The sequence below is a fragment of the Alosa alosa genome, chromosome 21 (assembly GCF_017589495.1).
Source record: "Alosa alosa isolate M-15738 ecotype Scorff River chromosome 21, AALO_Geno_1.1, whole genome shotgun sequence".
Classification (NCBI taxonomy): domain Eukaryota; kingdom Metazoa; phylum Chordata; class Actinopteri; order Clupeiformes; family Clupeidae; genus Alosa; species Alosa alosa.
Genome location: NC_063209.1, coordinates 19,290,117 through 19,315,927, shown reverse-complemented (window position 1 = coordinate 19,315,927; position 25,811 = coordinate 19,290,117). Strand labels below are relative to the sequence as shown.

General features: G+C 39.9%; 1 protein-coding gene across 3 annotated transcripts; it reads left to right on the top strand.

The window, feature by feature from the left end:
• The first annotated feature begins 321 nt into the window (after positions 1-321).
• Positions 322-24,608, top strand: LOC125286319. 3 transcript variants are annotated; one of them, XM_048231315.1, is made up of 12 exons: positions 322-647; positions 5,374-5,409; positions 6,916-7,034; positions 11,665-11,812; positions 11,978-12,226; positions 14,037-14,336; positions 15,200-15,235; positions 15,495-15,649; positions 18,351-18,401; positions 18,691-18,798; positions 21,229-21,297; positions 21,771-24,608. In XM_048231315.1, the coding sequence occupies exons 1-12, from the start codon at positions 611-613 to the stop codon at positions 21,954-21,956; spliced, it is 1,494 nt and encodes a 497-aa protein (XP_048087272.1). In that variant the 5' UTR covers positions 322-610; the 3' UTR covers positions 21,957-24,608. The 3 variants fall into 3 exon arrangements, with proteins under 3 accessions (XP_048087272.1, XP_048087271.1, XP_048087273.1); XM_048231314.1 differs by having other exon boundaries at positions 324-647; positions 6,916-7,052; XM_048231316.1 differs by lacking the exon at positions 15,200-15,235 and having other exon boundaries at positions 327-647; positions 6,916-7,052.
• Positions 24,609-25,811: the final 1,203 nt, after the last annotated feature.

The window sequence follows — 25,811 nt, the reverse complement described above, 5'->3', positions numbered from 1 at the left end:
ACCAATGAGGCCTACATCACTTTCAGTGCTCCATGACAGTTGAAAATATATGCATATTTAAGGGCAATGCAAAGATTTTGTATTTAATTAGGTGTGCCCGACCGATTTGAGGGCCGCTTGGGCCAAATATGCCAGGGCCGATTTTTGGTCCCAGTCCGCCCCTGATTAGGCCTACATAATTCCGCCAAAAGCTTTTCCCAAAAAGGGTGTTTTTTTGGCCCCTAAGACCAAACGGGGCCGAGTTGGGGGTGGTCATTATCAACTTGTGATGGCTCAAGGTATAATATAATAGGAAATAATAGTGGAAAAAAACCTAGCAAAAACATCCTGAGGAGTGGACCTGGCTCCCGGCCTAATCCATTTGATTGCATCTTAGTCCAGTAGATGGCGGTAATACACTTTGCCTGTAAACTGCTGTAAGAGGTAACAGAAGAAGACGATGTTATTTCCTTCTGCTCTCTTCTCCAACCAATTATAGAAACAAGAGTGCGATTTATCTTATTTCCATCCATTTTAAATATTGCCCGCGAGGATTTCTACTGATCGACGTGGTGTAGGCTTGCTTTAGGATTGCCCGCTTAGAATGCAGATGAAGGATCGCTGACGGGAAATGGATTTGTTTATTATTATTTCTCTGCTATTTGTAGGTGAGTAGGTAGGTAGGACTAGCCTAAAGTTTTAGTCTCTTAAAGGTGCTCTAAGTTGCTAAGCTTGCGCGTTTTTTTTTAGGCTAAAACATTTTATGTCACTTAGGCCTACTGCAAACATCACCTAACCAACCTAGCTGTCTGTGTAGTCCAGTCATTTTATGAAAAAAGGTTGAACAAATTGCAACAGAAGAAAACTTAACTGATGTTGTATCCTCAATATGTCCTGAGTAAGGGGAAAAAGCCCCGAAGAATCCCAATAGGGGAAAGTTTCGAAAAAGACCCAATTATATCCTTCTTGCGCCTATTCAGTATTTCTCTCACGCGAAATGGGGGGAGAAAATTACCTTCACATATCACCATGAAAATGACTGAGTTGATTACTTACATGTATCAAGACAAACAAAAAAATGTATTACAAGTTTTTTTTTTAACTTGTTTGTTAACATGGGCAAACAGGGCATAATGTAATAATAACTAATTTGCATAAATACCACAACGGAGCTAATACAACAGGCAAAGTTATGTCTGACCTAATTGCAACAGAATTTATTTTTACATTTTTATATTTCAATTGGTGATCTAAACACCATAATAAAAGTCCATGGAAATCCAGTTGGTGGAAATATGTTAAAATGAGGGTTATTTTATGCATTATTCTTCCGCAAATAGGCTACTGACAAAACTGTAATTATCTGACCCCATCCAGAGCCTTATGTAAGCGATAACGGCCGCCGAGGTGTCCTGGATAACTGGACACACCTCGAAGGCCGTTATCCCGCTTATCACCCGGTTGCTGTAAAGCAAAGAAAACACGCGGTTTCGTTTAAAAAGAAACTCAAGTCAGAGAATGTCTAATAAGGGGAGAACTGCCACTCTCGGAAAACTTCCGGTTTCTGAACTGGTTGCAGTTCCATCGGTGGTTCCACATGAGGGCGCTCGTTCACGAGTGCAGAATGCATGGAGGTCTATGGAGCTGTACCCCTCAAAATCCACTTTTCTCGAGTTATAATTTTTTTTCAAGTAATTTGAATATTGTATTCGAAAGGGGAGGCAAAGAAAATACACTTGGTTGAGTATTATATTTTTAAAAGTCACTTAATTGTTCTAAAAAGCCTTTCAAACGTGTCAATGACATCATTCATTAGCACAATGCTAGCGTGTTATGGGCAACAACGACCCAACCTGTAAGAAATCAAAAGGACATAAGTACTCGTTCATTCAACTTTTGACCTATAACCCATGTTGAAGTTATACAAACTACAATCAAATCTGAGATTTGTCAACGACAATCAGGTGAAAGAGACAAATTTAGCCGTCTAGCTCGATTGACTCCCATTCATTCTGCACTCATGGCGATCGCCCCCAATGCAACTCTGGTGGAACTGCAACCAAAATTCGGTACAATGGGACTTAATACGGAGTGGCCAGGCCAGAGACAGTTGATAAAGCGAGACGATTCATAAGAGGGTAAATTCTGGCACGTTGTGACGTGGGGTTCGAAGCTGTCACGCCCATTTAGGAGTCTAGCGGGAGGTCCAGTGTCTATGTATTCCTATGGGAGAAATGAACATTTTCACGGAATATGACCAATCCCATAGCCCTACATTCAGCGATGTTAGTTTTGAACCCTTTCTCTAGAAGACACATGTCTCCGACATTGAAATTGTATTTTCAAACGAAACAAATAAAGACAAAAATAGCTTTGTTCGTGATCGGTCACTGTCTCCTCAAAGCTCTGGTGCACAGCCACCTGTTCTCAGAGGCTCTAGACTCAGAGATGGTTGATAAACTAACCTAACATATTTTTTTGCTAGAACTAGTAGACTACCACAAAGTTGCTGAACATATGTTATTTCAGGTTTGTTTGCAACAATATATAAGTTTAACCAAAGTTCTTAGCTGATAGCTAGCTAGCGAACATTCCCATTCACTTTCCGTTTACTGTGCTAACGTTAGCTAGCTAGCTAGCTAGCTCGGTTAACGGGGCAAAATGAAATTATTCATTCCGTGTCCGAAATAGTGTTTCATTGGCTTCACACACAAACAATGACTGTAAAATAGTATACAAAATTATATGTATATGTTATTATTGCTTATTCAGAGAAAAGTTTATGTTTTGACACGCCTATTTAGGAGTCCGGAACTAGTGCCATTTCGTTCCATTGGTGAATCGTCTTATGATTCATCTTAGTTAACTATAGAATAGATAGTAGACGGGCTCTGCTCAAGTTCAGCTTGTTGTACAACTTCCGATAGCATGGACAGTTAGCTTGTTTACAGTTGATTCCATTGTTGCGAAGTCTGCCACCGTAGTCCTACTATGGTTGTTATAGTTACCATTCATAAGCATTGATATGGAACGGTGTCCTGTTATTCAGAATTAATAGCCACCCACCAGCCAATCAGAAAAGAGTATCAAGTATCAGTCCATCATTTTTCAAGACTTATAGTAATTGACCTCTTGCCCAGGGGTTGACTGATAGACTGTCTGTCCAATCAGAGGGGCCTGTATGATGCCCCTTTACTTTGCACAATTTTGTCTAAAACAGTAATCAGACAGCACAGTATGTTTATGTACTGTAAGCGAATGCAGGAAAATTGTGAAAGCAAAGTTGAAGATGGACATGATGATGTCCAAATTCGACAGAAGGGTGCAGATGGGATAACTGCAGCTAGCCTCCAAAAAGGTGACTCTGTTGTTGTGACATCTGGCAAAAAGGTGCATGCTATACTAATAAATATAGTTAAAGATCAATAATTAACAATGCATGCCTATGCATGGGTCATGGTTTTGCCAAAGTCATAGAAGAGTCAAAACTATACATATTCTAAAAGCATATGCCCTGTACATGAAATATAGCATCAATCAACATATGTCCCATCTTCCTTCATACCATGCATAACACATCCTCTATTCTGTATAGGCGAATCAAGTGAACAGCTGATACATTTTGGCCTGCACTAAAGAAATTAAACACCATAAACTATATATTTTCTAAAAGCATATACCCTCTAGAGGAGATATAACACAATTTAAGACATTTCCAATCTTCCTCTATGCCATGCACAATACATTGCCCTCTATTCTGTAAAGGTGAATCTAGTGTAAAGTGGATACATTTTGGCCTATACTGTCCAGGGAAAACAGATTAAACACCCTAAACTATATATTTTCTAAAAGCATATACCCTCTAGATGAGATATAATACCAGTTGTATGTATTAGCTTCCTCCATGCCTTGGACAATTTGTTTGTCAAATGTTGCAATTGGGGCAGCCGTGGCCTACTGGTTAGGGCTTCGGGCTTGTTACCGAAGGGTTGCCGGTTTGATCCCCGACTCACTAAAAAAATGTGGGCAGGGGAAGTGGTTGAGCACTGCTTTCCCATGCCCACATCCAGGCTGAAGTGCCCTTGAGCAAGGCACCTAACCCCTCACTGCTCCCCGAGCGTCGCTGTAGCAGGCAGCTCACTGCTCCGGGTTAGTGTGTGCTTCACCTCACTGTGTGTACACTGTGTGCTGTGTGTGTTTCACTAATTCATGGATTGGGATAAATGCAGAGACCAAATTTCCCCCACGGAATCAAAAGAGTATATATACTTATACTTACTTATTAGTTTTGGGTCAGACCTTACTTTGCCTGGACTATTAGATCCGTTGTGGTATTTATGCAAATTAGCTAGCTATACATAATTACATTATGCCCTGTTTGCCCATGTTAACAAACAATTTCCAAAAACTTATAATACATTTTTTGTTTGTCTTGATGTTAGTAATCAACTCAGTAATTTTCATGGTGATATGTGAAGGTTAATTTTTTTTCCCTATTTGCGTGAGAAAAATACTGTATGCGCTTGAATAGGGTATATTTAAGTCTTTTTCTAAACTTTCTCCTATTGGGATTCTTCGGGGCTTTTTTCCCCTTACTCAGGACATATTGAGGATACAAAATCAGTTAAGTTTTCTTCTGTTGAAATTTGTTCAACAGTTACCCCTATTTTGGCTTAAGATGACTGGACTAGTGTCTGATGCGCGTTTAGGAGAGTTTCAATTGCACGGGAGCAGTACCAGCGCAGGAGGGAGGGGGAGGAAGTAGCAAGCTAGCTCTCTGTTTTGTTTGAAAGTAAACAGAAGTGACGTTACCCAGCATCGCTTAGAGTACCTTTAATGTTGGGATATGATCCAAATGGTGATGAATAGGCTAATTAGTCTAAAAATTAGTCTAAAATTACTACTATTCTTTCACACAAACTCGCGTCACAGACGTATGTCACCGCCCATTTGGAGGTGCAAACAATCGGATTTTTGGTTATTTAACCATCAGTTAACTACAAAATAGACATTTTACTTTGGATAGACTAGACAATAGCAATACATCATAGGAGTGATTAACGTAAACAAATCTAGACTGGAGTAACTCAACATTTGACACCACCGATATGTTTAGTGTTCAAAAGACGTCAAATAGCCTGTTATCGTTACCAAATTGATAGCCAAGGAGCCAGAAGTGAACACGTATGTAGGCCTATGGCTATAAAAACCGTGTCTTCATTTTACAACTAAACAGAGAAAATACTTTTATATCCCTTGAGCCAGCTCCTGGTTACCTCCCAAAATCTCTTAAACGCCCACAAATACCCGTATATTTGTGTGAAAGAATTACTAGGTTTGTTGTTTTTTATTTGTTGCTTATTTGTTATTTGTTTTATTTTTATGTTTTTCTAGGGCATGTCACCACGTCTGTGAAAGGATACAGTGTCGGTGAGTCACTTCCTTAAAGGGAATTGGGTAGCCTAGATGTCCACAAACGACTAAGAAAACGTGGGGAACATAGACAACCGGTGTCGCGTCATCCGACAAAATATAAGCTATATAAGAACCGCTGTCACGCTATCCGGAGAAATATGTAAGGGATACGACATGGTGGTCTGTTAACAGAAATGAATGCACGATCGAGGTTGTAATACGGCCCGAAGCGCAGCGGAGAATATTCAACACATCTAAACAATATTTCGAAAATGTGCTCAAGTTAACGCTGCTGACCACCAACCATTTCACTTTGATAATAAACTACATTTTGGTGCAAGATATATTCAGCAAGAATAACAGAAATTGGCTCAAGCAATCTTATGAAAAATGTCAGCCCCTAAAACTGCCAATTTCTCATGGGTGTATGGTCACCAAGCTTTATGGTAAACTAATGTTGAATGTCAGAAAATTGCATTCAAAAACGTACCTTAATGATACACTATAATTTATAAAGGAACGAAGTTTAAAAAGAAAAACATTAATCAAATGGATTAGAAGAATAATTGGTAAGTAGCCTACATGATAGCCGCTTCTTTTCTAATAAATATAATGGGCTACATTATATATTTCAGGCCACTAGATGGCAGCATGCCACCACACTGTGGGCCTTATTTGGATGTGAGCAAACAGTGAAATGCTAGCGCATATAGCGCCATGAAATATTCAAAGCTACAGTGTGTAATTTCTTCAAGCACGATTTACTAGCTACGGAAACTAGTAACTTCTAGCTACAACTTTATCGCAGATTTCTTCTCGTAATTAGGTTATTTTTAGGGCTGTCAACATTAACGCGTTAATCGCAATGCGATTAAGGACCAAGCATAACCAGTTATTTATTTTTTTAACCAACAAGTGGTTGCCCTAGATCTAAAACAGCTGTTACCTTGGGCTGTCATCAGTGCTTGGCGTTAGTAGGCTACTATTGTATCTTTTGTGGTTGATTGTTATGTATTGGGGGTTGCATTCCTTAATATTGATCAACTAAAATGAAAGATGTCTTTGGTGCTGACGTTATTTTACTGTAGTCAATTCTGAGAAATTCAATGGTAAGAGAAGGCATTGTTTACATTTTAGCCCGAGATGTCTTCAAGGATCGAATTAATTGAGTTTACAAAAATATGTAGCCTATTTTCAAGTCGAGGCATTCTTAATTTTCAAATGTCTGTGTCTGGGAGAATTAAACTTTTGAAAACCATAGGCCTAGTAGTTGCTAGGAACTTGTAACAGCATTGACTCACTCACTCATTCCAATTCAATTAAGTTCAAGAAAGGTTTATTGGCATGAACGTTTCAGTAACATTTTTGCCAAAGCTCAATAACAAGTATACATAGGACAAACATGCCTAACAAAATTGGGAAATGAAGTGAGACTTTGAAATAAAGTAAGACAACTATTAAAAATAATAACAATCTCTCTCTCTCTCTCCCTCACTCCCTCCCTCCCTCCCTCTCTACTAGAAGAAGAAATTTATGTGAGACATCAGTATGTATGCCCTGGTCAGTTTGTCACCTTCTCAAAAGCCAAATATTATAAGGATTTGTTTTTTCAACCGAGTGGGTCGGACTCTGCGATGCAGGTAGCAAACCGGACTCATGTAAGATATTTGCCTAAGCCTTTCAAGTCAAGTCAATGCTTTATTGCCAGTGTGATGGAACATCGCCTGGAATTTGGTTTAGTACTGTGCAGATCAGACTCAGGGATGATGGGTTTTGAGGGCTCTTGCTGTCTGGGGATATGTACTGTTGGTGAATCGTAAAGTTCTGGCTGTGATTCATTTAAACCTTTTCCCTGAAGGAAGAGGGGTGAATAGGGCATTGGCATGATAAGCCTTTGAGCTAAGCATGGCCAGAGTAGTGCATTATGGTCAATTAATAGATTATTAGAATAGATCAGGGGCCGTATTCACAAAGAATTTTAAGAAGAGCAACTCCTAAAAATAATGGGCGTGTCACTCCTAACTTTAGGACTCCTAATTATTTTCACTAAAAGTAATTCACGAAGCATTTTAGACCTAAAAGTAGCACCTAAGTCTGGGACAGCTTATAAGAAGTCGAGAGGACTCCTAACTCACTAAGACCTATTCACAAACAATCCTAAGCTGCTTTTAGTGGCATTTCACGTCGCAATGTTTTGAAATGAACGCGGTTGCAGGAGCACTCAATTGAGAGGGAATAATTGTGCATTGTAGCCTACAGTAATTAAGGGATGCAATAACGGCGCCAACAACCAAAACTATAATTGCATGTTGCATAGATGTAACGTCTCATTGTAGCCTTAATCAAATTAAATTGTTTCTCCTCTTTGCGAATGTATAGGCCTACGTGTCTGCATGTAGATTAATTATGACCGCCGCTAGCGAAGCGGTCATATAGGGATTGTCAAAGTTTTTTTTTTTTTTTTTTCATCTACTTTCTGAATTTTTGGTCAACGATCCCCTGGACACCGAACCACCGGGGCACATGAAATTTGGTGGGTATGTAGCCCCACTAGACTTTTATGGAAAACTTTAGTTTTGTCCTCGGGGCCACTCCCCCCCCGTGCTGGGCCCCCCGAACCGTAAAAAAAGCAGTTTTTCCTAAATAACTACCTGAACCGTGGCACTGAGGATGAAGAATCTGTTATGGTATGTTGGTCTCAAGTTGGTCTCAAGTACCAAATTTTGTGTGTATGATTGACCTGGCATTCTCTGGGGGTATGCCAAGTTTCGTAGAATTTCATCCATGGGGGGGTCTAAAAAAAAATTAGGTTATGTGTACATTTTATTGACTACACTCATTGGCCTGTAGATGGCTGTGCACACATATACACATGCACACACACACAGTTGCTTTTCGCAGACCTAGGCTAGGTCCAGGACGGCCTGGCACCGGTTCGCGGATTGCCAATCACACTGCCGTTGCAAAGCCTCTGAATGCACCCAGCTGTCCCGTTTACCACGGACTTAAACTGCCACCTCGTGGCGAAAAGTTGCAATACATTCGCAGCTCTGTGAATAACGGGAGGCACGAGTGCCACTTCTAAATGGGACCCACTGGCTAATTCATTCCGCAAACTGCTGACTCACGAAATGTATTTTAGCAGGTTACAAAACTGATTTCTTGATTCTCTTATGCATTTCGTCCACGTAATAAAATTATCGTTTCACATAATTCATTCCGTAAACTGCTGACTCACGAAATGAAGTGTAGCAGGTCACAAAGCTGATTTCGTGATTCTTTTATGCATTTTGTCCACGTAATGAAATTATCCTGACACATAATTAATTTCGTAAACTGCTGACTCACGAAATGTATTGTAGCAGGTCACAAAACTGATTTCGTGATTCTTTTATGCATTTCGTCCACGTAATGAAATTATCCTGACACATAATTAATACCGTAAACTGCTGACTCACAAAATGAATTGTAGCAGGTCACAAAACTTATTTCGTGATTCTTTTATGCATTTCGTCCACAGAATTAAAGCATATGTCACTGAATGCATTTAGTAAGTTGTTAAGTTACTATTGCGTGGACGGAATGCCTTCTGTAACACAAAACAATAATTCTGTGGACGAAATTGAAATAGGATGCACAGAATGATGCGTGTAGGTGCATTCCGTATTTACGTAGACAGAATTACTTTTGACCAAACATTTCGTCTACGACAGTGAATACTGCATTCAGCATTATGTCCACGAAAGGAAAAGGCCACCAGTCAATTTAGATCCGCCTAAATGATGTACTCTCTTCAGTGTTTCGTGGACACAATGCAAACCAATTTGTGCATTCCGTGGACAAAAGGCGTTACGATGTAACATGGTTTCGTAATGAATATATGTATTTCGTCACACGAAAGTCATTCTGTCCACGAAATAAGGCATATTACATTTGGCGCCCCATACGTTAATCTTATATCAATAAGGACCTAGGTAATGTTACCGTTAGCGTTGGTTGAGTGATGGAGGCCAATTCGATTGATTGCATTTGTAGAAAACTATAAATGCGGTTATACCAAGCAAATTGATAGCAGCACTTTAATTGTATCTTTTCGACTGTCATTTGTTGCATCGCTAAAAAAATCATCCTGTGCAATGGAAGATTTACCAACGTTACACCGGTCTGATACAGTTTTGCCTATACATGCGTGAGACTGAGACGCCTGTTTATTTTGTTTTAAGTGCGTGCAGGGTGTAAGAGGGGAATTGATGTGCTTTGATTCCAGCTTGGTAGTTGTAGTCTGTGAAATTAAAAAGCACGTGTGTGTGAAGTATCCAAACAATGACACCTTCATTTCATTATGGCTGCTTTAGCAACACACCTTAAGCTACTGTGTAGTGGGTCCCATTTAGAAGTGGCTACTTCATTCGCGCTTTTCGTCCTTGACTCATGGAGCTGCGTGAATTTTATTACAACTTTTCGCCACGATATGGCAGTTTAAGTCCGCTTGATACTGTAAGGCGTGAGCCATTGGTTTCCAAAGGAGATTTTATTTGTGTCGCCAGCATAGCCTATTGACAATTTATGTTGTAAATAGGCCTACCTTATAAGCCTACCTGTAGCTTAGGGAAGCTAACAGCTTTCTCTTAGGATCTAGTTTGTTAGTTACAGTTTTGTCATAACTCCCTGATGCATTTTTGCATTTAGAATAGCCAGAGCGTGGATATCTTAATCGGAAAATTAAACCATATCGGGTGCCTATGGACTAGGCTGGGTGAACCCAGCCTGATCTGCCCGCTATTTATTTTTTGATTTCTTAAAAGATTGAGCTTGGTCTGGTGAAAGCCAGACTAGCCATGGACCTCAGTTACACAATGCAAGGGAACATGAATCCGCCTATATTTGCACGAACAATAACGGACAACAGCTCTTCAACTTTGGCCAGATAAAATGTGTATGAACAGTCTAGCGACGCATTTCATCAAGGCACATTTGGACATGTCAGTTATTTGCACCACTGGTTAGATGTAAAACAGCATTTCGTTTCAGACTACTGTTACTTAATTTGTGCATTAACAATAACGTTTCAGACTACTGTTACTTAATTTGTGCATTGACAATAAAGTATCACATGAACTAAAGATGACTAAAATCTTATGTAGAAGAAGAAACATTCACCAAAAATCCATCCATCCAAAAATGACCTTTGTTTTTGATAGCTGTTGAAAACGGCATGGAACTGACAGAGATGTTTTTGTTTATTAATAAATAAATAACATTATGCTGATACCTTTTGCTTTTCCCAAATACAATGTAGCCTACAGGTGTAAGTGACCTTTCATCAATCCATTTGCAATGGATGAACTGTGATGAACTACCCTACTTGTGATTGTTCAGAGATTTTAAAGGTTTTATAACAATGCTACATCTTCTTTGGCTATTCTACAATCTATTCACCTTTTCAGCACCAGTAGGCTACTTTCTGTGCAGCCGCACACACACACTCAGGCATGCCAAACAAGCATACACAAAAGTTTCAAGAGTGGGGGATGGAGTAAAATATGGAGACAAATTGAAGTGTGATTTCCTTTCGCGGAACGGATGTACAGGACTGAGCGGCGGTCATATTTTGTACCGCTATGCGGTACATCTAGTTTAAAACATGTTGCAAAGACACTGCATCAATCCGTAGTGTATTTTTTAATGCTACTAGGCTATTTGCTTTGTCTTACTCTTTATTCATTTAGGCTATTTATTCATCATCTTCCATCCTTCAAGGGTACTTTGTGTAGCGACGATTCTCACCAGCAAAGACCTGTCACCTGTCACTCGTCGTAGGGGAGGTTTTTGGCGTAATTCCCGCATTATAATCATCAGCCAATCAAGGTGGTTACTTCAATCAAGCTTGTGCATGAGTAATGACGTCAACCATAGCAATGAAGACTCACTCTTAGTTTAGGAGTTGCCATTTTTCCTTACTAAGAGTAGGTCTGAAAGGCTTTGTGAATAACTTTTTAGACAAAACTCCTAGCTAAAATATTTTAGTGCGATTTAGGAGTACTCTAGTGGTAAGATAAAATGCTTTTAGAATAATGGCCCCAGGCTATCAGGATCAAGCCAGGGTCTATTTTGAAAGATGGTAAAAATCTTAAGTCTTAGGCCAGGTGTGAAATGCATGGACCAAACAGTCCCCTTTCATAATGCCAAATGTGAGCTAGTTCTTTGAAAGACAACCACAATAAATAAAATAAATTGTACAATGTAACTGCAAAATACCCCCCCCTCCAGATCTTGCTCCCTTCTTATGAGTTCCGAAACAGAGACGTGTTTATTCCTGAGGTCACTAGACAACATGAGGGCGATTATTTCTGGACACATGCCAGCACTGCTGCTACATTTCTGTTGAGGTTGGGAACGACCAAATTATTTCTCAAAGGTGAGATAATGTCAATAGTCATTACTTTCCATTCACTTTTTGCTATCAGTTACCATTCTTGATTTCTTGATGCTTGCCTCTGCCTCCGCTCATCATCTCGGAGTTGGGTGGTTTGGGCTGCATATTGTCCATCTTTTTCCTGAGACATGTTTTGCTCTCTCACAGATTGTGGCAGTGCGAAGGAAGTATATTATGGAAATAAGTTCAGTCTGGAGGTGCCACAGGCGGCGTCCGTATTGGAGTTCACCAGAGAGGGGTCGACTGACCGCAAGATCCTGTGGAGTCGGAACAACACAGATAACAGTCTGGGAGCCAGCTGGAATGCCTTCAATATCAAGTACGCCGATGCGGGCCGCTATGCTTTCCTAAAGGAGAACGGGGTCGAGATCTCCAGCACTTCTCTTTATGTTCGAGGTAATAATAATAATAATGATGATGATGATAATAATAATAATAATAACTAGAAATGTAATGCCAGAGGAATTACAATAGTGGATGGAAAGCTGCTGGCTTAATGTTGGTGGGGAGATTCGTGGGAAAAAAACATTGAATCACTTAATGTTTGAGTTCATACAAACCCTCGTACCAAAAAACCTTGTGCGTCAAGGCGTTCTTGAGATATAACACTCTAGGTGTTTTTGACCTTGACCTTTGACCTCCAACATCAATTCACTTCATCTTTGAGTCCATACAAACACTCATACCGAATTTCAGGCATGTATGTCAAGGCATTCTTGAGATATCGCGCTCAGAATATTCATGGACTTGACCTTTGACCTCCAACATCAACTCACTTCATCTTTGAGTCCATACAAACACTTGAACCAAATTTGAAGCATATGCGTCAAGCCGTTCTGGAGATAAAATGCGCAAAGCATGAGATGGCTGTGACTTATTTTGACACGGGTAACACTTAAACAGAATGTGTAGTTTTAGGGAGCGCCACATTGTATGCATTAGAAGCTGAGACGGTTGAATTCACAAGATAGTGGATTCCATCCACTATAATAAGAAGAAGCCAGGAGATTTCAAGATAGTGGATTCCATCCACTATAATAATAATTACGATAAGTATAGCCGCAAGTGGCAATGAACAGCATATCCAATCCTAAGGCCCAAGAAAATTATCCCATTTCATTATCTGGGCGGGCTTTATACGATGATAGACCGGTGAGCAACGGTGCCTAGTCATTCATGTCACATGAGCGGACTTCGCTTGATTTTGTTTACAACAGAAAGGCTGTTGCTAGAGAAGCTAGATTGTGTACAAGATATTGACAGTGTATAAACAAACAGAAAACGGTAATTAAGGCATTTGTTGAGAATAAGGATGTTTTGGCTGTTCTCTTAACAGGATTCACATAGTTTGTCGTTCTGATTGGTTAGGTCTATCCAATTGTGTGCAGAGGTATTTTTTCCCAATTGTTTTATTTCCTTTTTTTTTTTCATTTGAAACACGCCCTATAATCATGTCCCAGTGTTGCAGTACCAGACTCAAATTCTGAGTAGAATTGAGTCTGGCTAAGTCAGGCTACATAGCTTCTATCTGTGGAACGGCTCTTAAAATTTGTGTGTTGATTTACATTTTGGCACCATGTTAAACAGCTTAGAGCTGCCACACTGCCCCAAAACCGCACTGCAACAGCAACCCAGGTAGAGGATAGAATATCGAATATGTTTTTAAATGAACGATATTATTACATTCTGTCTAAGTCAACATTAGTTGAAAAACAATAGACCTAGTTTTGCGTGCTGATGTTGGTTGTGGATTTCTAGCCATTATCAAGGACAACCTCTATAGACAGAGAGTGGCAAAGACGACCTCTATAGACAGAGAGTAGCAAAGACGACCTGTATATACAGAAAGTAGCAAAGACGACCTGACCTCTATAGACAGAGAGTAGCAAAGACGACCTCTATAGACAGAGAGTAGCAAAGACGACCTGACCTCTATAGACAGAGAGTAGCAAAGACAACCTCTATAGACAGAGAGTAGCAAAGACGACCTCTGTAGACCGAGAGTAGCAAAGACAGAGTAGTCGCAGTGCTTCAGGCACACTCCCAGTGTGAGCACACACCAAAAGTGCACCGCGGCAGCAATGTAACGCAGCCGTTCCACAACTGTGACGGAGGCAGTGTGTTCTGCCAATTGCAAACTAAAGAGGGATTTTTTTCATCCTCCATTTTTGTTTTTACATTTGTCTTGCTCTCTCTCCCCTCCAAGAAAACCTGGAATATTACGATGTGAGTAAGAAGTCCTTCCTGGAAAGCAAGTTCCCAGTTCCTATAAACGAGGCTGTGGTTATGTTTATCGATCCATCGCAGAATGAGTATCTGCTCTTTGTACATGGCACAAAGACCGAGAAAGCATTCCAGATGTTTCAGGATCGGTTGCAGCTACAGCCATCGCAAAGTGGAGAACTGGAACTCCGTATTATGGGCCTGAAATCAAGGGATGTGGGACGATATGAAGTCAAAGACAAGGAAGAAGGCCTCGTCTCTGTCATATGGCTTTCTGAGACTGGTAAGGTGTTATTTTTTGTGTGTTTTTTTTTTATATTTTTCTGAATGTTTCTGTATTATCAGACTGTCAGGCATGCAGAATGCAGCAGGATGATGTGTGGAAAGTTGAGTGTTTAGACAGATTTATTGAGTGAAGAGTGAAATCATGCACCTGCTGTAAATTCAGCATGGTGAAAATCATGATGTATATTCAGTGGTGTTCCATGAACACATCACATTTTCTCAAAAAAGCAGTCACACCATCAAGGATTCCTCACGCAGTCCCCAACATTCTCACTCACTGCCCCCTGGGGGCCGCTACCTATCACTGCATTCTCTTTCCCTGCATTACATCTCTGGAACTCTATGCACAATAGTGTACATAATCTCTGCAATATATGTCAGAATGAACCAAACAATACTATTTTCGCTTTTTCAATAATCAAATACTTTTGTTAGATGTGTAAGTCTGTAGAACTAAGTATGCACTGCAGTGCATCAAGTATGTACATGTTGAATCTGAAGATTATGTTGCTCGTTGGTTGTACAGTATATATAACTAGTGCAGTGCCTGTTCAAACATGCTAGTCCCGTAGAAAACCTGCTATGCATTCAATAATGAATACTGAATGTTATAATACATTATAATAAATGTGTAGTGAGCAGAATTTAAGCATGGCTGCATGTGACATTTTTTACAGATCAAAATGACAAGGGCACGCTATATGTTTTGCCTATTGAATAACCTGATTAGAGAAATCTCTGGTAGCCTATAAGTGACATCACGCTTTGTCTGCCACACATTGCCTGTAGCTGGCTGTGTGTAGAATTGCAGTCCTTACAGGGGACCTTGCAGTCACAATTGTTGTTTGTTTTTCATGTAAGTTCTACAACCAAGAAGAGTGAATGCTCAAATTTCAAGTAATCATCATCATTCACATCATACCTTACCATGGCATTGTGTTGGCGTTATGGATGTGACAGTTTTACATGGAATTGTCCATTATTGTTATTAAGTCTAAAGACAGACATTTTTATATATATATATATATATATATATATATATATATATATATATATATATATATATATATATTTATTTATGGTCTGTTATATTTATCTGTTTCTCTCTCTCTCCTCTCTCTGCCCTGTACACCTGCTCCCCACCTGCGTTTTCAAGTGGACATGACTGGACCCATTGCCGCTGGTTGTGTGATCAGTATATTGATTGTTTTAATGATCACCTGTTGCTGTGTGTGGAGGTCTCGCAAGAAGAGGGATACAGCCCCTGTTTCTTCACCATCACCAGAGTACCACGCGCCCATCTATGTGCATGTAAGTGGAGCGCCATCTACAGGATTGATCCATCTATCATCTCAGTACACACAGTGGTGTACTTAAGTTTAGGCACCCAAAGTTGACTAAAAAGAGGAATAAAAGAAAAATCATCTTTTGGTTTGATCTTAATGTCTTAATTGAAAAAAATGCCATGAGGAAAAATCCAACCTTTAAGGACACCAATTTTATTTGTGAATGAATAATGTATCGTAAATAAATAAATGTTCTTCATTAAAATACAGGGTGCATAAGTATACAATAGGAACCCCTATGTTAAATTCCCATAGAGGCAGGCAGATTTTTATTTTTAAAGGCCAGTTATTTCATGGATCCAGGATACTATGCATCCTGATAAAGTTCCCTTAACTTTTGGAATGAAAATAGCCCCACATCATCACATACCCTTCACTATACCTAGAGATATCGTGGTTTTATTTCAGTTAGCCTAATAGCTGGTTTGATTTTGCATTGAGCTATTAGGCTAACTGAAATAAAACCATGATATCCCTAGGTATGATTCTACGTCGTTGGCAAAATGATCATGATACCCTTTATTTCAGCCCTCTCTATGGTTTAGTCTTGCGTAGGCCTATATAGGCTACTTTGCTAAATGAGCCTCATGCCCAATAGGCTGTACTGTAAGTGTGATTTATGCCATAATGTATGAAATATACTGTATTTATGTCAATTTATCAATTAACAAAATTCACCAGGTCATAATTTAAGGGTTTATTTAAAAAAAAATCTTCTTAGGCAGTGATATGAACGCAGTAAGGTATTACAGTAATACGAGTGATTGAAATCGTTATTTAAACAACCAAAGCGGTCATACTTACAGGTCACACAGGGCGCAGCCATCTTGGATTTAAACAACCAAAGCGGTCATACTTCCAGGTCACACAGGGCGCAGCCATCTTGGATTTAAACAACCAAAGCCAAAGATAATGAATGCGTAGCAAGATGGGTCGTCCTAGTTCATGTCTATGAGGGCAAAGTGGAGTTCAGTCAGAGACTGGCTCTGGTTCAGTTCCCGCCTGCACAGGGGTGTGTCACTGACGTATGACTTACGTTTGAACGCCTCTGTTCCACGCCAGACAAGCCGGAGTACAAAACAAACTTTGTGTACACCTTCATTAATGTTGATTTTCTCCCGACTGGAGGGTCATACTGTCACGACATTCTACTGAAATAGGGAGGAGGGTTTGGAGATCATGATACTGTGTCCGAAATGTGCATCCATTGCTCAGAAAAATAAGGCTTTGACAAATTCTGGGAAATTCTTGGATTCTGCCATAGACCTCAATGTTAAAAAGAGAGCCCGATCACTGCATAAATGTGCGGGGGCGTGTACTGCTACCCTATTTGCATAAATTTCCAGGGACAGGAAATGGCCTCTCATGAAGTATCTTCGTAATCAACCATCTTTGCCAAAGCGGTCATACTTACAGGTTGCACAGGGCGCAGCCATCTTGGATTTCGTATCGAAACTCTTCCTCTGTCCTTTGAGTTTGACTGAGCGAGAAAGTTCGCCGTCTGAGTAAAGGAGGCGTCTTGGTGCATGTTGTTAGGCAATGTCCTGTCTTTCTCGTCGGAACTACGACACGGATAGATAATAGAAGGCAGCATTAGCGTTGAGATGTTGTTCATTGAGTGTTAGAGATAATGATCCAAATAGCGGGGAGAACCAGGATGGATGAAACATGTTTTAATAAAACGTAATTTATAAAGAGATTGTGCCACACTGAAACCTAATATACTGTAGGCCATCTTTATGTAGAGAAACAATTATTTTTTTCAGATCCTCAGAGACTTTTTTTTGCCATGTGGTTCCATGTTGAACTTCCAGTGTGAGAGCACAAATAACACCAAATTTAACACACCTGCTCCCCATTTACACCTGAGACCTTATAACACTAATGAGTGTTACACTCAGACAATGGGACCTGGTGAACTTTTCAAAGTAAACGGTAACACTAAAACAAGGGGCTACATTGAGATTTTTGGTGGGAAAGATCAGGCAGCCTGCTGAGAGACCTGCCCCAATGGGCATCATTGGACCATTAAACCACACAATGATCCAAAACATATAGCCAAACAAGGCAAGAAATGGTTAACTGAGAACAATATCAATATTTTAGAGTGGCAGAGCCAGAGTCCAGACCTCAATTCGTCAAAAAAGTGCGCACAAGGCCAGAGTGAGGGCAAATAATTGTTCCAGACTGAAAACCGGGATTGCTATTAAAAAGGTGTGGTCTAGAATCATTGTGGAGACATGGAGAGGCTTGGTAGATCTTATAAGAACCATTTTGAAAATGTATTTGTGAACGCAAATAAAGATGTTTCCATAGATTATTTAAAAAGGGTATGAATAATTTTGGACTTGCCATTTTTCATAAAAATGTTAAAAAAGATGAAAACATTTCTTTTTTAAATTCCATGTTGCTCACACATTGTCTTACAAACTTTTGTCATGTGACATTGTCATTTTCAGTCAGAACAAACATATTCTAGTCACCATCAGTGATCAGTTGTTCTTAAAGTTACTGTTCGCTCTGAATAAAATAGAGTAAAGTCAACAGTGTGCTGTAGAGCGATCTTATTATTGCTATTTAAATATGTTCCTGCAATTGACCTGCTCCTAACCAGGCTGTGCGTGGACCTTGGTTTGATTACATCTATCCATCCGTTTCTGTTGCAGGATCCTGTTGTAATATATTCACCAGGCCACCCCCTTCAACTTCGGCCTACGGTGAGAGGCTAGCCCTACACACACACTATTAAATAACATATCCTCTTACTGTCTCCCTCAGTCTTCCCTTTTATCCCTCCTTGTCTCCTTATCACTATTTCACAAGGCCCATCAAGGAGCAACGTGTTCATGTTGTTTTCTGTGGATTTAGTTTAGACTGCTTTATATTATGCTAGAGCCACAATATACTTAACAACTACCTATAATGAACAAAGTAAACTGCTGTTGGAATAATACCAGATTGCAATGGTGAAAACGAGCCCATGTTTTTCTGTGTGTTCCTCCACAGGCACCAGTTGTAGAGGAAGGTTCTGCTGCCCCTGTAGAGAGTGCAGATGGGCAATCGGGGCAGCAGTCTCTCCCTTCATCTCAACCCTTGGACAACAATGTCCCACTTGTAAGTTCAGCCATCAACAAACTCTACATCTTCTATTGTATCATATCATATCGTTAAAGGTGTGAAAGCGACAAGAAAAAAATGTTGTGTAGACGTGGTCTTAAATGTCACCTTCACTCGTCACCTCAGAATTGTATTTTCTCATCTCTAATCTCAGTCTGTCTGCATTTCTGTTTCCTTCATTGCTTCTTTTTTGGGGCCTCATTGTGTTTCTACGTTTTCCTATTATTATTATTATTATATGCAATGGGAGTCTATGGCAACCCATAGAACCGTATGGTAAAAAGTTGGGAAATTTGGCACACTGATTGGGGACGGTCTCATGATTCATGTCACCAAGTTTCATGTCGGCAACTCGAACCCTCTAGCGCCACCAACAGGCCAAAGTTGGACGTGCGTTCATGCACGTAACTTTTGACCTGTTGGTCCGATTTTCAAAAGTCAGGTATAGACCTCTCCAGAATAAGTCCCGCCTCCTAACTTCCGTATCCATCCAACTTCCTGGCGTCGATTGTCTATGGGAAATAACATGGCGTTTTGAAAGATCGTACCTGTCAAACTCTGTAGGTGACATAGTAGAAAAAGCTGCTGGGCAGATTGGCCTACACACTTCTGCCATCTAGTTTCCACTGGATTTTTGATTTTTAGGTGCGTTTAATAGTCTATAGTCTACTACTAAACGGCACCAACAATCAAAAAAAATCCAGTGGAAACTAGATGGCAGAAGGTGTAGGCCAATCTGCCCAGCAGCTTTTTCACTCGCTACCTACAGATGTTTTACCGGTATGATATTTCAAACCGTGGTTATTTCCCATAGACAATCGACGCCAGGAAGTTGGATGGATAATGAAGTTACGGAGGCGGACTTATTCTGGAGAGGCCATTTTGGATTTCATCAAAACACTTAAAATGTATCAGGGGTCATACATACTTTCTCTGATTCCCACCAAATTTGACACAGATCATCTTCAGACCAAGCCTCACAAAAGTTATCACTTTTTGTCTTCGAAGTATTACTGTTAAGCCCGTAAAAGCCAATCAAAATTTATGCGGCGGCCAGCCAAACAGGAAGTGAGCTCATATCTCAGCAACCCTTGCATGTATCAAAACCAAACTTGGTACATTGACTCATGACCCCATCAGGAGGACCCTCAAGAAATTTGGTGACCTTTGACCTCTAGGGGGCGCTGTAATTCACAAACATGCCTTTTGGCCTGTAGCTGCTGCTGTGCTTAGAATTACATTTTACTAGTGGTGTCTGGTAATACTGTGAAAGGTCCTTAGGTCAACTGAGGTCAACTTGTCACATCAATATAATTTATTCGACGCCCGATTTGATTTGATCAAAAAACACCAACAATTTCGCACAGGTCACAAATTTCATCTGATCTTCACCAAAATTGGCACAGACCATCTTCAGACCATGCCTTGTCACTTCATTTATTTCTGTAACAATTGATAGAAGCGTTCGCCCGTCACATCCAATCGAAATTTGTGGCGAAGCCGCCAAACAGGAAGTGAGCTCATATCTCAGCAATCGTTGCATGTATCAAAACCAAACTTGGTACATGGACTCATGACCCCATCAGGTGAATGCCGAAGAAATTTTGTGACCTTTGACCTCTAGGGTCACTGCAATTAGCAAAAATGCATTTTGCCTTGTAACTTTTGACGTGCTAGATGTGAAACTCAGGAATCAAGTTTATGGTCTATGGTCTATGTAGGCCTAGCCCAGGCCATGGCACAAGGCCATGGCCTCTGTTGGATCACCCTCTCTCTCTCAGTTCTCCATAGTCTAAGTCCAAGTCTAAATCCAAATCTAACAAACATTGCAGTGTAGTTACTTTTAAATGCTTTAAACAAAGAAGAAAAAAACCAAAACAAGCCCACATGGTTGGCTCTCCACTTGGCATCAGACACACCTACTCACACCCACTTCACACCTATCTGAATAGCATGAGGAGAGATATCTTATATATCAGAAAATCACTTATAGAATATTCCAAACATTCTCACAATCAAATCATTACAATCCTTGTACCGAGACTATCACAATGATACCGAACATGAAAACATTTACATTTCATGACACATGGATACATTATATCAAGGTAACATCCTTTGTCCTGTGTACCTGAACCACTACATTAGCATTTGATTGGGGGAGGGAAGGGTGTCTTTGTTTTAAACCAAGAAGGGCCACATGGCAATTAAATTATTAATAATTTTAACCGTAAAATTATTGCTATCAGGCTGTTGTCATTTCCTTTCGAGGCTGTTGTCACTTCCTTTCGAGGCTGTTGTGTTTTTGTTACTCTGATCTGCTATGAGTAGATTTTTATTTATTTATTAATTCATTTCAAGCAATGCATTTTAAATTGTTTAATTCTATACTTAAAAAAGGTGTTTTCATTATCATCTCTACTACAGTCTTACAATGAAGTTATTGGCAGTGGTCCTGAGCCTCTCTATACATACCCTTCTGCTGCTCCTTCTGGGGTACGTAATATACATTCCTAATGCATGTACATTGGCTCAAGAGCACTGCTTGAGATAAAATGTTATGAAGACTTTTAGCCATTTTATGATTTTTACAGAAACTAGGCAGGAAAAATGTCTTTTTGCTTATACCTTATTATACCTTATAACATACTACCTTTACATATGCCATGTTTGTGAATCTTAATGACCGTACTTGATTGTGTGTCTTGACAAGGACCGCATTGACTGCATAACAGACAGACAAACAGTGATGGCAGCAAAACAGTGATAACACAACAGTAACCGTTGTGTAACCGTAGTTACCGTGATGGCACAATATCAATCCAAAACAGTGATAACACAACAGTAACCGTTGTGTAACTGTAGTAACCGTGATGGCCCAATATCAATCCAAAACGGTGATAGCACAACAGTGACCGTTGTGTAACCGTAGTAACCGTGATGGCACAATATCAATCCATCCCTGTCAGGCCTCAGCTGGAGGAGCGGGAGGAGGAGGGGCCGACCCTGACCCTAGTGCCCCACCAGACCCTGGGATTCAGTACCAGCCCCAGGGGTGGGGTGGAAGTATGGGAGACTTCCTCACCAGTTCTCCTCTGAACATGGACACCAACACCGCCACCAGTACCTACAATTCAGACAAACTCAACTTTTGAAAAAAGCATTCATGAAAAAGTTCAAGAAAAGTTTATATTTTATACTTTACACTTTATTTTACACTTTCTTTTCCAGAACTACTTACAGTGCAGTAGAGATGCATAAGGACATGTAGTAGCCTACAGGCATGTCTAGCATTGGCCAGCGGCTAGCATAACACAATGCTCAGACCATAATAAGTTCTGTCTCATTCCTATGGTAACACAATTGGTTTGCCTTAACTGAAAATTGAATAAGCGCGCGTTGCGCTATGAAAGTTGAACCAAGTTCAAAGCTCAGCTTGTTCAACGCTAGCGTTACACCAGCATTGCCACCGTTCCGTTGCCGAACCACAGAGAACAACAGGAAACCTGCAGCTTGCCGCTGGCTAATGTAATCCATAGACAGTGTTGGGGAGTAACGGAAAACATGTACCGGCTTTACGTATTCAGAATACAAATTATGAGTAACTGTATTCCGTTACAGTTACAATTTAGCTGGTATTTAGAATACAGTTACATTGTTGAAATCAATGGATTAGCCTACATGACGATACTTCTCTATTTCATAAGTTTATTCACTCTCTAAAGGCAACTCCATTTCCCAGAAGCTCCTGAAAGCAATCTATGATGAAATTGTTTCCATGTTTAAATCCAAGCCCTGCCGTCTTGCACTAGCCTCACATTGCACCCATCAAAATGCAGCCAGTGTGCATTATGGACGCGTCATCAGAGACCCTGAAATAACTGTTTGCACAGCAAATTAGGAGTAAAGTAAGTGGAGGTAACTCCTGTTCCTCACTGATCGTGGTTCCTGATGTCTGTTCAAAGGATATTTTCCCAAGTATTAATAGCTCAGGCTACTTCGGCCAATCGGTTACAGTTTGCTAATCAATAAACAAAGCCTAGTTCACATGTTGATTTAGACCTACAATAAAAACCCATCTCTAAAATAGGCACTGCACAAGTTTTTTTATTGTAACTTAAAATAGCTTTATGGCTTATTTTATTTCTAATTAGATCTACATTTACGTTCTAAAATAAATTATGATGCAGCCTGTGAAGAATTATTCTTTTGAGTAGCATATTTTAACGTGCGTTTTTTTATTGTCATTACACAATCACGTTAATTTTGAGCACTGATATACAGTAGCCTATAGTGTTTACATTTGCAGGTCATTTGCGTTCCACCTGTCATATGGGCCCCTCATTTGTACTGGGTTGATTCCACCTAAAATCTCACAGGCACACCTTAATTATAATTTCTGGCTACGCCCTGAAAGTAGCCTATTTTTTTTTATTTGTGTTAATTAGCCTAGTCGCCTGCTGTAATTTTAGTGGTCACCTTGCTTTTTTTATAGTTGAATCAGGTAGCTTAGTTTACTTTAAGTTCTCCTATGTGGGCCTAACACTTCAGCCATTTGGAACAGAAGAACACACCAGAATAGGCCTGTTTAGTAAGCAGGATTTGATGGCCGCATTCCTACACTTATAAAATGCAATTCAATGCGGAAGTAATCCAAGTATTCAGAATACGTTACTGAGATTGAATAATGTAACGGAATACGTTACAAATTACATTTTTGGGCATGTATTCTGTATTCTGTAACGGAATATGTTTTGAAAGTAACCTTCCCAACACTGTCCATAGAGAACAATAGGAAACCTGCCGCTTGCCGCTGGCTAATGTGATCCATAGAGAACAATAGGAAACCTGCCACTGGCTAATGTGATCCCTTGTGAGGCCTTGATGAAGTAATTTCCTACCTCACAAATCATGACACAATCTGCAAAGACTCACGGACATGTCAGGGCCCACGGTTTGTTCTCCTGCTGCTGTAGTCATCAGGTTCTCTTCTACACATCTTCATGAGACTTAACATTGACTTTAAATCCCAAGTTAGGACATTTGATGAGAATACTGGTGAACACCTACAGTATACTACAGTTAGCTAACTTTAACCCTAACCCAATCAGGAACAGATCAAATCAATAGAATGGGGATTTAATTACTAAGTATTAAGTATTTTCATTATTTTTAATTGTAGTGATCTTATTTGTAATTGTACTTTAAAATCTGATTAATATAATAGTTAAAAACTGTTTTCTCAGATTGCTCAACTTACCCCTAATGTCGGGCAGGTTAAACCACAAAAACTCTTTTTGACCCAATATTTTGTTGTCTATTCAGGCTCAAAGATAACATGAGTCAAGCACATAGATAATGCACATTGCACAAGTTACATGCCTTACTTTTGTTCCAGTGTATACTGTACAGTATTATCTTTAGCCATAGGACAACTCAGGTAAAAAGAGGCTCAACTTAACCTTTATGTATTTGGGGAAAAATGCTTTCAAGGTGGAGCCCTAGAGCCCATTTTATCGGTATAAATAAGTGTCTTCTTATTTTGGGATTTTGAAACAGTCGCACCACTTTCATGCCGTGAAGCCCGTATTTCAGCTGAAGTAGCGTGTGGGGTTTTCCTACTGTATGCATCCCAACCAATTTTCCTGGCAGTTGAGTAGAAATCTTTGTTGGTCTGTCTGACTTATAGAGTCAATTTAAAGCAACACCAAAGAGTTTTTTTGTACCTTAAAATAATGTTTCCAAAATCGTTTCAGTGGTTCATCAACTTGTAACAGGGTGAACGGCACTTCTGCATTCGCTTTGCAGCCCTCTATCGGCTATAACCGCACTATGTAAGTTTGCCAGATCGGGTAGCGGATCTGTAGTTCGATTGAATGAGACATAAGAAACTACAAATTTGACTTGCATCTGATGTCGCAATACATCGTACTTTCATAAATCATGCAACATATACATATTCTACTGTGGACATTGTTATTTGCAAAGCCGGTGCTGGATAAACAAATAGCGTGCATGCGACAGAGGGAAAGCTCTTTGGTGTTGCTTTAATGCCATTAACACATGACTCATAACTCGATACTGACTTGGCTTAGTATGCAAGCTACATCTTCGTGTTTAGGGTTTGTCAACTTGTGTGTGTGTATGTTATCAGGCCAAACATTCAAGGGTATGTCAACTTTTGATCAGAACCATTTGTGTAATTTCAGTTATCGTTATTATTAAAGGTTTTATGCACAATCAGTCATATGTTTCACAAGCTGGCCAGGTTATGTAAACGTATGAGCTCAACTGTAAATACATCCAGTCAATGCCTTATTTAGCCAACTTTGGCATCCTTCTATTCTTTCAGATGTTTTCTATTTTTCTGACTTATGACTGTTACAGCTTTATACTACTTTTTCTGTGTGTGCAAAAATGGATACATGGTTTTAAAAGTTTGATTCTGTGGTTATCTTTGAACTACATTTATGTTTTTTTAAATAAAGATTTTTGTGTTTTAGTAAATGTTAAGTAAAAGATGTGATGCCACACATCTTTGTGACGAGGCATTTGTGAATGGCACAAGAGGGGAGTGGAGCTGTCGAACCTGTGTGTTGTGCCACTTTACTCCAAGTGCCAATCATAATACATGTACTATGCTGTACTGCCTTTACTATTAAGAACGGGTTAATTAAAGAGCTTCATTTTAATCCACATACATTTGTACCAGTTACATGTATTACTTGTAATGCACATGTAATGCACATATTAGTTAACCACCATTAATCAATGACAAATAGTTGTTCATTAGACCTGAATTTGATGTATGCACCTTATATGTGGGGCAGCTGTGGCCTTCTGGTTAGCTTCAGACTTGTAACCGGAGGGTTGCCGGTTCGAACCCCGACCAGTAGTGAAGTGACCTTGAGCAAGGCACCTAACCCCTCATTGCTCCCCGAGTGCCGCTGTAGCAGGCAGCTCACTGCGACGTGATTAGTGTGTGCTTCACCTCACTGTGTGTTCACCGT